Consider the following 13,991-nt stretch of genomic DNA (forward strand, 5'->3'; position numbering starts at 1 on the left):
TTCCTGCCTGTGCCACATGTCGGCGAGCGTAAAAATAGGATGATTTGGCAGATGAATGCATGGCCCAGGAATTGGTTCAAGGACCAAGGATTCAGATTTTTAGATCATTGGGGAAGGTATGACCTGTACAAAAAGGATGGGTCACACCTGAACCTGAGGGGGCCAATATTCTTGCGGAAGGGTTTTCTAGAGCTGTCAGGGAGGGTTTAAACTAATTTGGCAGAGAGATGGGAACCAGAATGATAGGGCTGAGGGTGGGGCACTTGGTATACTGGTAGATGCGGTACGTAGTGAGACTGTAAGGAAGGACAGATAGATGATAGGGTAAAATTGCAATCAGTCAGATGAGTTGAAGTGTAGCATGGGGGAAAAATCAAAAAAACACGATGAACAGTGGAATAATTTAGTTACATTTGAATACATGCAGAATATGGAATAAGACAGATGATCTTCTAGCGCAAATAGACAGTGCCAGGTATGACATTGTGGGCATCACTGACTCGTGGCTGAATGAAGATCATAGTTGGGAGCTTCTCAATACACTGTATTGAAAGGACAGGTAGGTAGGCAGAAGGACATAGCTCTGTTGGTAAAAAATGAAATCAAATCCTTAAAAAGAGGCAACATGGAATCAGAAGATGTTGAATCCTTGTGGGTACAGTTCGGAAACTGCAAGGGTAAAAAGACCATGATAGGAGTTGCATACAGGGCTCCAAATTGTACCCAAGATGTGGTATACAAATTACAATGGGAGATTAAAAAGGAATGTAAAAAGGGCAATGTTACAACAGTCTTGGGGGATTTCAATATGCAGATAGATTGGGAAAATCAGGCTGGTGCTGGATCCCAAGAGGGGGAATTTATAAAATGCCTACAAGATGGCTTTTTAGAGCAGCTTGTAGTTGAGCCCACTAGGGGAAAAGCAAATCTGGATTGTGTGTTGTGTAATGAACCAGATTTGATTAGGGAGCTTAAGGTAAACAAACTCTTAGGAAGCAGTGATTATAATATGATAGAATTTACCCTACAGCTTGAGGGAGAGAAGAAAGAGTCAAACAGATCACTATTACAGTGGAGTGAAGGGAATTACAGAAGTATGAGAGAGGAACTGGTCAAAGCTGATTAGAAGAGAACACTAGCAGGGATGACAGCAAAACAGCAAAGGTGAGAGTTTCTGTGGACAGTTCAGAAGACACAGGATAGATACATCCCAAAGATGAAGAAGACCAAATGACCATAGGATAAGGAGCAGAATTAGGCCATTTGACCCATTGAGTCTGCTCTGCCATTTCATCTTGGCTGATCCATTTTTGTCTCAGCCTTAGTCTCCTGCCTTCCCCCCATATCCCTTCATGCTCTGACCAATCAAGAATCTGTCAAACTCTGTCTTAAATATACATGAAGACTTGATCTCCACAGCTGCCTGTGGCAAAGAATTCCACAGATTCACCATACTCTAGCAGAAGAAATTTCTCTTCATCTCCGTTCTAAAAATGCACCCCTCTATTTTGAAGCTGTGTCCTCTGGTCTTAGACACTCCCACTATAGGAAACATCCTCTCCACAGCATAGTCTTCAATTAGGTCATCCCTCGTTTTCCTAAATTACAGTGAACACAAGCCCAGAGTCATCAAACAGTCTTCATATGACAAGCCATTTAATGCTGGGGCAATTTTCATGAACCTCCCTTGAACCCTCTCCAATTTCAAAACATCCTTTCTAAGATAAGGGGCCCAAAACTGCTCACAATACTCCAAGTGAGGCTTCACCAGTGCTTTATAAAGTATCAACATTGCATCCTTGCTTTTATATTCTAGTCCTCTTGAAATGAATTCTAATATTGCATTTGCCTTCTTCACCACAGACTCAGCCTGAAAAATTAACCTTTAGAGAACCCTGCACAAGGGACTCCCAAATTTTTGTATTTTCTTTCCATTTAGAAAATAGTCAACCATTTAATTTCTTCTACCAAAGTACATGACTATACACTTCCTGACACCGTTTTACATCTGCCACTTCTTTGTCCATTCTCCTAATCTGTCTAAGTCATTCTGTCACCTCCCTATTTCCTGAAACCTACCTGCTCCTCCACCTACCTTCATATCATCTGCAAACTTTGCAACTAAGCCATCAATTTAATACAGACAAGTGTGAGGTATTGCACGTTGGAAGGACAAACCAAGGTAGAACATACAGGGTTAATGGTAAGGCACTGAGGAGTGCAGTAGAACAGAGGGATCTGGGAATACAGATACAAAATTCCCTAAAACTGGCGCCACAAGTAGATAGGGTCGTAAAGAGAGCTTTTGGTACATTGGCCTTTATTAATCAAAGTACTGAGTATAAGAGCTGGAATGTTATGATGAGGTTGTATAAGGCATTGGTGAGGCCGAATCTGGAGTATAGTGTTCAGTTTTGGTCACCAAATTACAGGAAGGATATAAATAAGGTTGAAAGAGTGCAGAGAAGGTTTACAAGGATGTTGCCGGGACTTGAAAAACTCAGTTACAGAGAAAGGTTGAATAGGTTAGGACTTTATTCCCTGAAGCGTAGAAGAATGAGGGGAGATTTGATAGAGGTATATAAAATTATGATGGGTATAGATAGAGTGAATGCAAGCAGGCTTTTTCCACTGAGGCAAGGGGAGAAAAAAACTAGAGGACATGGGTTAAGGGTGAGGGGGGAAAAGTTTAAAGGGAACATTGGGGGGGCTTCTTCACACAGAGAGTGGTGGGAGTATGGAATGAGCTGCCAGATGAGGTGGTAAATGCGGGTTCTTTATTAACATTTAAGAATAAATTGGACAGATACATGGATGGGAGGTGTATGGAGGGATATGGTCCGTGTGCATGTCAGTGGGACTAGGCAGAAAATGGTTCAGCACAGCCAAGAAGGGCGAAAAGGCCTGTTTCTGTGCTGTAGTTTCTATGGTTTCTATGGTTTCTAATTCCATCATCCAAGTCATTGAAATACAACGTAAAAAGACAACCCGTGTGGAGCACCTATAGTCACTGCCAGCCAACTAGAAAAGGCTCCCTTTATTCCCACTCTTTGCCTCCTGCCAATCAGCCAATGCTTTATCCATGCTAGAATCTTTCCTGTAATACCATGGGCTCATAGCTTGTTAAGATGCCTCATGTGTGGTACCTTATCAAAGGCCTTCTGAAAATCCAAGTACACAACATCTACCGACTCTCCTTTGTCTATCCTGCTTATTACTGCTACAAAGAATATCTTTTGAAAGAATTCCAACAGATTTGCCAGGCAAGATTCTCCTTTGAGGAACCCATGCTAACTACGACCTATTTTATCATGTGTCTTCAAGTATCCCAAAACCACATCCTTAACAATTGACTCCAACATCTTCCCAACCACTGAGGTCAGACTAACTAGCCTATAATTTCTTCCTTCCCTTCTTGAAGCGTGGAGTGACATTTGCAATTTTCCACTCTTCTGGAACCATTCCAGAATCTAGAGACCTTTGAAAGATCATTATTAATGGCTCCACAATGTCTTTAGCCACCTCTTTCAGAATCCAGGGCCAGGGACCCACGCCATCTGGTCCAGGTGACTTATCTACCTTCAGACCTTTCAGTTTTCCAAGAGCCTTCTCTCCAGTAATGGTAACTTTACGCACTTCATAACCCGACACCTGGAACTTCCAGCATGCTGCTAGTGTCTTCCACAGTGTAGACTGATGCAAAATACCTATTCAGTTTGTCCGCCATTTTCTTGTTCCCCATTTCTACCTCTCCAACATCATTTTCCAACGGTCCGATATCCGCTCTTGCCTCTCTTTTACATTTTATGTAACTGGAGAAACTTCTGGTATCCTCTTTAATATTATTGGTTAGCTTACTTTTGTATTCCATCTTTATCTTTTAATTACTTTCTTAGTTCCCTTCTGTTGGTATTTAAAAGCTTCCCAATCCTCTAACTTCCCAAGAATTTTTGTTCTATTATATTCCCTCTCCTTGGCTTTGACTTCCCTTGTTAGCCATAGTTGTCATCTTGCTTTTAGAATACTTAATCCTCTATGGGATGTATAGCTTGTGCCTTCCCAATTACTTCCAGAAATTCCAGCCATTGCTGCTCTGTCGTCATCTATGCCAGTGTTCTTTTCCAACCAATTCTGGTCAACTCCTCTCTGATGCCTATGTAATACGGCTACATCTGACTTCAGTTTCTGCTTCTCAAATTTGAAGGTGTATTCAATCATATTATGATCACTTCCCCTAAGGGTTCTTTAACCTTAAACTCTCTAATCAATTCTGGTACATTGGGTAACACCCAATCCAGTGGGCTCAAATATGAGCTGCTTTAAAAAGCTGCATTCTAGAAATTCCCCCTTTTGGAACCCTGCACTAACCTCATTTTCCCAATTCGCCTGAATATTGACCCAGTCACTGTGGTTCCTTCCTGGTAGGTTGACCCCTTACCTAGTATCTAAAGTTATATACTTACTGTATAGTTGAGGGGAACGGCCACAGGTATATTCTCCACTGGCTGTGCATTTCCCTTCTCTCTCCTGACAGTCACCCGGTTACCTGTCTCCTGCAACTTAAGGGTAACTACTTTCCTGTAGCTCCTGTCTATCACATCCTTATTTTCCCATATGAGTCAAAGGTCATCAATCTGCAGCTCTAGTTCCTTAATACATCCTCTCAGGAGCTTCAGCTTGGTGTACCTGGTGCAGATATGTTTATCTGGGAGACTGGAGGTCACAGATGCATAAAGTGTAAGAGACAGCAAAAGAGACGGCATACAATATAGTTAAAATTAGTGGGAAGTTAGAACATTCAGATGCTTTTAAAAACCAACAAGGCGACTCAAAAAGCTAGGAGAAAAAAGGTGAAATATGAAGGAAAGCTAGCCAATAATACAAAAGAGGATACCAAAGGTGTTTTTCAAGTACCTAAAGAGTAAAAGAGAGGTGAGAATAGATATCAGACTGCTGGAAAATGATGCTGGAGAGGTAGTAATGAGGAACAAAGAAATGGTGGAGGAACTTATAAGTATTTTGCACCATTCTTCACTGTAGAAAGCACTAGCAGTATGCCAGAAGTTTGAGAGTGTCAGGGGACAGAAGAGTATGTTGTTGCTTTAATTAAGGAGAAGGAACTTGAGAATGTGAAAGGTCTGAAGTAGATAAATTACCTGGACCTCAGGGTTCTGAAAGAGGTAGCTGACGAGATTGTGGAATGACTAATAATGATTTTTCAAGAAACAGTAGATTCTAGAATGGTTCTGGAGGAATGGAAAATTGCAAATGTCACTTCAGTCATCAAGAAGGAAGAGAGCTAAAGGAAAGGAAATTATAGGCCAGTTAACCTGACTTCAGTGGCTGGGAAGATGTTGGAGTCCATTATCAAGGATGAGGTATTGGGGTACTTGGAGACACATAATAGGCCAAAGTCAGCATGGTTTCCTTAAGGGGAAATCTTGCCTAATAAATCTGTTGGAATTCTTTAAGGAAATAATAAGCAGGATAGACAAAGGTGAGTCAGTGGATGTTGTTTTCAGAATGCAGGAGTGCAACAGTAGCCAGAACGCACAGAGCATCTTTAAGAAAAAAGTCGAAATAAACAAGCAATCGCCTCTGATCTAGGCCGACATTTACATGCGGGGTGGCACCTAATTAATTAGCTTTTTTAGTTTGGCTTTTTTTCCGAAAGATGTGCTGGGTGCGTTCTGGCTACTGCTGCACCACTGCATTCTTCGCGGCCCAGTATCGGTCTGTGGCTCAGAGGTTGGGGACCACTGGAGAATAAAGGCATAGGCTATTTTCTAAATGGAGAGAAAATTCAAAAATCAGTCAGAGGAGCGAAGAGACTTGAGAGTCCTTGTTGAGGATTCCCTAAAGGTTAACTTTCAGGTTGAATCAGTGGTAAGGCAAATGCAATGTTAACATGCATTTTGAGAGGACTAGAATATAGAAGAAAGGATGTAATGCCGAGGCTTTATAAGACAATGATCAGACTACACTTGGAGTATTATGAGCAGTTCTGGGCCCCTTTTCTAAGAAAAGATATGGTGGTATTGGAGAAGGTCCAGAGGTTCATGAGAATGATTCTGGGAATGAAAGGGTTAACACATGGGGAGCATTTGATAGCTCTGCACTCGCTGGAGTTTAGAAGAGTGAGGGGGAATTTCTTTGAAACCTATCAAATATTGAAATGTTTGAAAAGAGTCTATGGAGGGAGGATGCTTCCTATAGTATGTGAGGTCTAGATGCAGAGGGCACAGCCTCAGACTGGACGGGTCGTCACCTAGAACAGCAATAAGGAGAAATTTCTTTAGCCAGAGCATAGTGAATCTGTGGAATTCATTGCCACAAGCTGCTGTAGAGGCCAAGTCATTGAGCATATTTAAAGCAGAGGTGATAGGTTCTTGGTTAATTGGGGTGTCAAAGGTTACGAGCAGAAGGCAGAACAATGGGATTGAGAGGTATAATAAATCAGCTATTATGGAATGGCAGAGCTGCTGTATCTTTTGGTCTTATAGTCTTATAATAAGATCATGGAAAAACTATATGTACTGTAGGTGCCAAGTTTCAGAAGAGGCCCTTTCTACATCAATTAATTTTCTGAAACAGTTACTTGCTAATGAAATCTTCTTGGGCTTCCAGCCGGGTACTGTACCTGGCTAAAAGCCCGTGTACAGTTTATTTATCATATCCACTGGGAAAGCATTAGATCCTTTTTCAGTTATTTTCTGGACAAAAATGAAGTCACTCTATGTAAGTGAGATATGACAGACCTGCAAGATTGACTGACAATGGGGCACTTGTTCTGGTTGTCAATATTTATCATTAAAATCAGGCACATTCAAGTGGAAGGAGACACAACTTGATCACCTGTGGCTCACAACTTTTGTTCCACTTGGCTGATTCCACATTCAAACACACTGCCATCTGTTGCCCAGACAGAGCTATTCCTTCAATCCGCTAGAATTTTCCTCAAGCACTTTAAAACACCACACATAGAAATTCTTCGAGATCTGCCAGGGACTAAGCCAGTAAACATGTTCATACAGCCTCCAGGAAAAAGTATTATTCGTACTTAGATGTATGCAATCCATCAGCAGAAGGGTAGTTTACCTATTACATTATGATTTTGGGCAGAAGTATGAATAAAACCAGTGAAGTGGACTGTCTGCCCACTTTATACTACCTCCAATTTTCTTTCTTTTCCCACTGACTTTCCCTGTTTCACACCACTGCTACATCCCATTTCATGCTTTATTATTTGAGCACGATATATTTGTTTTATTATTCCACCGATATCACCATTCACAATAAAGCTGCTATGCCAATATCACTGTCAATATCTACATTTCCACAGTATGAGGCATAGAATCAAAGCAAGCCACAGCATAAAAACAGGCCCTTTGGCTTTCCAAGCCCGCACAGACCATCAGCCACCCATTATAAATATGATCAAACTTAAAAAGTATTTAATTGGTTAAAAAACACTTTATAAATGCAAGTCCATATTTAATTTTGGCTTGTGGTTCAGAATTGCATGGAGCAGCATTGAGATGAAAACAAGACACCAGAAAATGACATGATTTTAACTTTTATATTTATTCTCATCCAGAGCTTGCAGTGAATGTAAGCAAGGATGAATATTTTCATGTCAATGTGTTCCATAATTAGGAGACAATGTAGATCAACAAGCACAAGGTGACAGGTGAACAAGACTTGGTGAAAGTTAGCAATGGAGTTTTGAGTGGCTTCATGAAATCAACAAAGACTTCAGAAGCAGGTCATTGGGGTAGAGAGAAATGGAAATAAATTATTTTACAGACGTGAAAATAAACAGTCTTACCACTTAAAGACAGTGGAGGTACCCAGAGGTGCAACTGGATATCTTGATTACACAGTTAGGAATTACTGTCTCTCTCTCTCTCTCTATATGTTTTCTGCCTTGCTATGCAGTTTAAACTTCTGTTTATTTCAGATTTCCAGCATCTGCAGTTTCTTGCAATTAGAATATGCTGCTCTGCTTGTGGCTTGTTGTCGGTGAGGGGCAGTGCATGAATGAAAAAAAAGACAAAGTCAAAGAAATCTTTGGACAAGATACCATAATTTCCGCTCTTCTATTGTAATTTTTTTTCAATTAAAAGCAATGAAAATGAGGTCTCATGACACCCTGGGTTCATGAGTCAGTGAGACCTGAGTTTGAGGCCTAGTGTTTGATGTTCGATGGATCCTGGGATTTATGCCAGGGATTAAAGCCTGACGGTTGACTTCCAGAAGAACGGAAGTCAAAGCCTGTTGACTGAAGCCCGAGTCTGCAAATCTCTGTGAGTCTGCCGAGGAAATCAAAGATCCGATGTCTGCAAGTCTGAGTCCACTGGAGGCTGAAGACAGCCTGTCCTCAGTTTGGAGGGCTGTGTACATGTGAGGGTGGGAGGAAGGAATAGACATTGTTTTGCTGTTGCTGTTTTGTTGCTTGTTGTTCTACTGAGCATTGTGGGAATGCTATGTTGGCACTGGAATGTATGACAACATTTGCGGGCTGCCTCCAACACACCCTAGTTATATTGGTTGTTAACGCAAAGTGCATTTCACTATATGTTTTGATATACATATGATAAATAAATTTGAATATTGATTTGTCAGCAATAGATTCTTAATTTGCTCAACAGAAACATAGAAAACCTACAGCACAATACAGGCCCTTCGGCCCAGAAAGCTGTGTTGAACATGACCTTACCTTAGAAATTACCCAGGGTTACCCATAGCCCTCTATTTTTCTATGTACCTATCCAGGAGTCTCTTAAAAGACCCTATCATATCCGCCTCCAATACCGTCATCTGCAGCCCATTCCACACACTCACCACTCTCTGCATAATAAACTTACCTCTGACATCTCCTCTGTATCTACTTCTAAGCACCTTAAAACTGTGCCCTGTCATGCTAGCCATTTTAGCCCTGGAAAAAGCCTCTGACTATCCACATGATCAATGCCTCATATCTTGTACACCTCTATCAGGTCACCTCTCATCCTCTGTTGCTCCAAGGAGAAAAGGCCGAGTTCACTCAACCTACTCTCATAAGGCATGCTCCCAAATCCAGGCAAAACCCTTGTAAATCTCTTCTGCACCCTTTCTATGGTTTCTACATCCTTCCTGTAGTGAGGCGACCAGAACTGAGCACAGTACCTCAAGTGGGGTCTGACCAGGATCCTATATAGCTGCAACATTACCTCTTGGTTCCTAAACTCAATCCCACGATTGATGAAGGCCAATACACCGTATGCCTTCTTAACCACAGAGTCAACCTGTGCAGCAGCTTTGAGTGTCCTGTAGACTCGGACCCCAAGATCCCTCTGATCCTCCAATCTGCCAAGAGTCTTACCATTAATACTATATTCTGCCATCATATTTGACCTACCAAAATGAACCACCTCACACTTATCTGGGTTGAACTTCATCTGCCACTTCTCAGTCCAGTTTTGCATCCAATCAATGTCCCGTTGTATTCTCTAACAGCCCTCCACACTACCCACAACCTTTGTGTCATCAGCAAACTTACTAACTCATCCCTCCACTTCCTCATCCAGGTCATTTATAAAAATCAAGAAGAGTAGGGGTCCCAGAACAGATCCCTGCGAGACACCACTGGTCACCGACCTCCACGCAGAATGTGACCAGTCTACAACCACTCTTTGCCTTCTGTGAGCAAGCCAGTTCTGGATCCACAAAGCAATGTCCCCTTGGATCCCATGCCTCCTTACTTTCTCAATAAGCCTTGCATGGGGTACCTTATCAAATGCCTTGTGGAAATCCAGATACACTACACCTACTGCCCTACCTTCATCAGTGTGTTTTTGGTCACATCCTCAAAAAATTCAATCAAGCCTGTAAGGCATGACCTGCCTTTGACAAAGCCATGCTGACTATTCCTAATCATATTATGTCTCTCCAAATGTTCATAAATCCTGCCTCTCAGGATCTTTTCCATTAACTTACCAACCACTGTTACTAAATAACATCAACTGAACAGCTATTGCCTTGGAAATGAATCTTTATGTCATGATTACCAAAAGATTTTCTAAATAATCAATCTTCTCTGTCATGTCAAAGGTATGATGTATTTTCCCATTTAGACATAGGGTTCAAGAATTCTGGCTAAAACCTTATAATATGGCCCATTTGATGATATATCAAACTGCTATTAGCCCTTCAATCAACATAGTACTTTTGCATGAACATGAAGATAACTCATATCAGAACTTCAATAAAGAATGGGTTTTTGAAGTCTAATAGTTTTCATTATGATAGTAAAATTTCTACATATCTGCATGGCTCTTCATGCCACAATTCAGTATGACCCTCTCACAGACTTCATGTGAATTTATTCTGAAATCTCCTGCTAATTATCATTTTAAATTTGCCAAAATATTATAACACCAGAAACTCTATAAACTAATGTGATATACTGGTGTATGTGTATATGTATCAGGAAGCTGTTGGGTTTCGTCTATGGCCTGAGCCGAGTCTGTTGATGGTAATTGAAATAACAACAGCAGCTGATGTGAGTCATAATCTCCACAATCCAGGAAGGGGTAAACTCACCTTGTGTTTTTGCCTTGAACATTTCTTTGTATTGAGCTGACAGCAGCAGAGACCGCATTGATAATTGTACCCTAGACATTAATATTCTGAAGGTTTGCAAATGAAATATTGGTTGGATACTGATGCAAAAGAAATATAAACCAGCATCAGTCAATACCTTAGGAAAGGGAGAACTTTGAGAGAAAACAAATTTCCTAATATTAGCAAATACACACAATGAACAAAAATTATCGAAAGGAAATTTCTATATTCCAAAATAGATCGTTGTTTTCATTTTTTCCTGTTTAATCTGCTCTGCAGTATGTAGATATAAAGGGTATATTTTTGCTGGACGTACAATAATATCCAATAGTGTCTTTGCGTGCATTTTTGGAAAAAATAAACCCCTCCCCATTTTGTCCTATATGGAATAAATGCATCCCCTCCCCACTGCCACTTAACTCTCTTTCTTGGAAATGCATGGCTAAAGCAAGCTATTTTAATTATAAGAAATACGCTCCCAAGTTATAGAGCACAACGTCTTCCTCACCCAGGTTGCCACTTTGCACAAAAACTCTGAGTGCACTTTATCAGCATTCGAATAGCTTTGGCTTTCAAATACCCAGGAACACCAGACACTAGAGAAAATGGCCTTTGAGATAATGAGGAATCCAATTAGGTCTTAATCTAGCATTTTCCGAAGTTTGGGCACTCAGTATTAAAAAGTATATTGATGTGAATTTTAATTCCTCCGAACAAAAGCGATTCCGCAAACTTAACTAATTATGCAAAAAGTCAATTTAACTGCGCAATACACTGTACGTCACAAACTGTTATTGAATCAATGACGTCACGTGAGAGTATCCTTAATTAGGAGATAATTTGGCCAAGCTGTTTTATGGCGCATTCAGTGGAATGCTTTTGAGTTTATTAGTGTATTGGAGCTATGGTCCTACTTGGTCTGCAGATACTTGTATGATAATACCTTTAGTAGCCAACATGTGCAGCGTTATGATTTGGAGTCGCAACATATTTCGCATTTTGATATGTCTGCTGGAAATTGTGGCATTGCATGGAGGTGCCGGGTTGAGTGAAGAGCCTGATGGTAGGAAGGGGAGGGACTTGGGTCCCCTAATCGAAATGTTGGCTAGGAAGGTCAGCCTCCGCTCTCCACTGCCCTCGGGGCAGAAGGAAGATGACCAACACATGGACTACATGGCTAACCTGTACAGACAGTCGGCAGATCGGAATGGGAATCCCAGAGCTAATCGAAGCATTATGACAAATACCATTCGCTTGGTGAAATCCAGCTCGAGTGTTTTGCTTGCCAGTTCAGGTAAAGTAAATCCTTCAAGAAATTTGTCTTTCCAGTTAAAGTTGCCATTTATTTTTGTAAATTATGGTGGACCATATAATCACAATAGACCATGGGCTATGTAACTAATAAATGGCCTCGCGCTATACCAAAATTTGCTGCACGAACGCACTGTTTCCAAATTTGCGGCTATTTTTATTTCAAGCGTCGGCCTATGACAGCCTTTTCAATTCCCTTCCAACAATTTAATCTTTAGTATTGGCTTTACTGTGATATTTCTCCATGTACTAATTTAGGGCTTGGGAGATTAAAAAGAAACTTGCTGAGTGCGATTGAAGTTTTTAATCGTGAACCGGGTCTCTTACTTGGTTGAGCTGAATTTTTTGTGGAATGTGTCATTCAATTAATCCATCTATAAAGATTCTCATAGATAACTCAAAACGTTGAGCTAAATTTTAGATGGGATGGATCATTATGGTAGCCATGCAAACTCTTAAAATGGGCATTACATCCTGTTAAAATGAAGTAGACAAACATGGTTATGTCTTTGTTTATGCAAGAAACCACATACAAATATTGTATCAGAATACAGTTCGAATGAAAAGGTTGGTCTTGGCCTTTGAAAAGGCAACTGACTTCAATTCCTCACTTTAAGTTAGTAAGTCCTTCTGATTTTAATATTGTTCACATGTGATTGCCATGATAATTTGGCATGAGACGGTATCAATAGCTAAAGGGGTTACTTATTAGTGTAATAAACATTTAAGTGTTAACGCCTGTTTTATTATTTTCATAGGTCACTGGCACGTCCACCATGTTGAATACAATCTGCAGTATATTCCAGAGCTGGAACATTTGATTAAAGTTGTTATTGTTTATTTGCACAGTCCTCTTCCTAATTACTTCAAGGTTTCTTGTGAGATCAAATGCCTCCTTGCAAATTATGTTGATGTAAACTTACAGAATAACACTGCCATAAAAATGCCTGTCAAATTTATGCTGAAGATGCATGCCCAATGGGCAGAAGCTGATATAACTCCTTGTATGCATTTCCCATCTGGTAATTTTGTGAAGAAAATTGATCTGAGCATCAGTTATAAGTGTACTGAACAAGGAAATGTCAGTCAAGGAACTCTGGACAAAAAGAATGCTATCCAGCTCCAAGTTCCTTCATTGTTATTGTACTTGAATGATACTGATGAGACTGCTCATCAAAGGACAGAGAAAGAAAAGCAGCAATTTCTCAAAAAGCCATCCAGATCCCATCGGTTCTCCAGGAAGCCTCGGCAATTAAGTAACATTGCCTCAGACATTCCTAGGATCCGCAAGAGAAGCCCTCCTAGGAACAATTGCAAACTCCATTCATTCTGGGTAAGCTTTGCGCAGTTGGGATGGGATCACTGGATCGTGGCTCCTCACAAATACAATCCTAAGTTTTGCAGGGGTGACTGTCCTAGAATTCTCCACTATGGATATCAGTCTCCAAACCATGCAATAGTACAAAATTTTATCAATGAAATTGTTGATAAAAATGTTCCACGACCATCTTGTGTTCCCTCAAAATATAGCCCAATTAGTGTCCTTATGAAGGAGCAAAATGATCATATTGTGTACAAAGAATATGAGGACATGATTGCAGTTTCTTGTACATGCAAATAGAATTGTCAATTGTACCATAACTTTAGAATTTAGGGAAGTACTTGCGTACAGCAACTAGTTACTTGAGTTGGTTATCATAAAATGTTCATGTTGTCTTAATTACATCCATTCAAATTAAGTCGTTCCATGACTGGCTCTTGGATGTAATTTATTAATCCTAATGCCAATTAAAGTAACTTGTCTAAATTGTAGTGCAGTGTACCCATAGCATTACCATTTGGTCCCCTGAAAGTAATGTTCTTCCCCCTTAAAATGTGATCCTGCAGCGATTTGCACATTATTGCAGTTGGTGAGGGGTGTAGATGTGTGAATAGAGGAGGAATATCCCAAGTGTGAAGAATATTCTGCAAAAAATGGAAACAAGATTTGATTAAAACTTGATGTAATGAGTTTAACAATTTTGTAGTATATTTATAATTGTACTTTGTAAATATTGCTGAGTATTTCCAGTCAA

The 13,991-nt window shown here is 40.3% G+C and overlaps 1 protein-coding gene across 1 annotated transcript; it reads left to right on the plus strand.

Moving 5' to 3' along the window:
• Positions 1-11,478: 11,478 nt before the first annotated feature.
• Positions 11,479-13,537, plus strand: LOC140204563 (bone morphogenetic protein 15-like). The gene is made up of 2 exons (XM_072271282.1): positions 11,479-11,899; positions 12,675-13,537. The coding sequence occupies exons 1-2, from the start codon at positions 11,479-11,481 to the stop codon at positions 13,535-13,537; spliced, it is 1,284 nt and encodes a 427-aa protein (XP_072127383.1).
• Positions 13,538-13,991: the final 454 nt, after the last annotated feature.

The sequence above is a fragment of the Mobula birostris genome, chromosome 10, assembly GCF_030028105.1.
Source record: "Mobula birostris isolate sMobBir1 chromosome 10, sMobBir1.hap1, whole genome shotgun sequence".
In the NCBI taxonomy this organism is placed as follows: Eukaryota; Metazoa; Chordata; class Chondrichthyes; order Myliobatiformes; family Myliobatidae; genus Mobula; species Mobula birostris.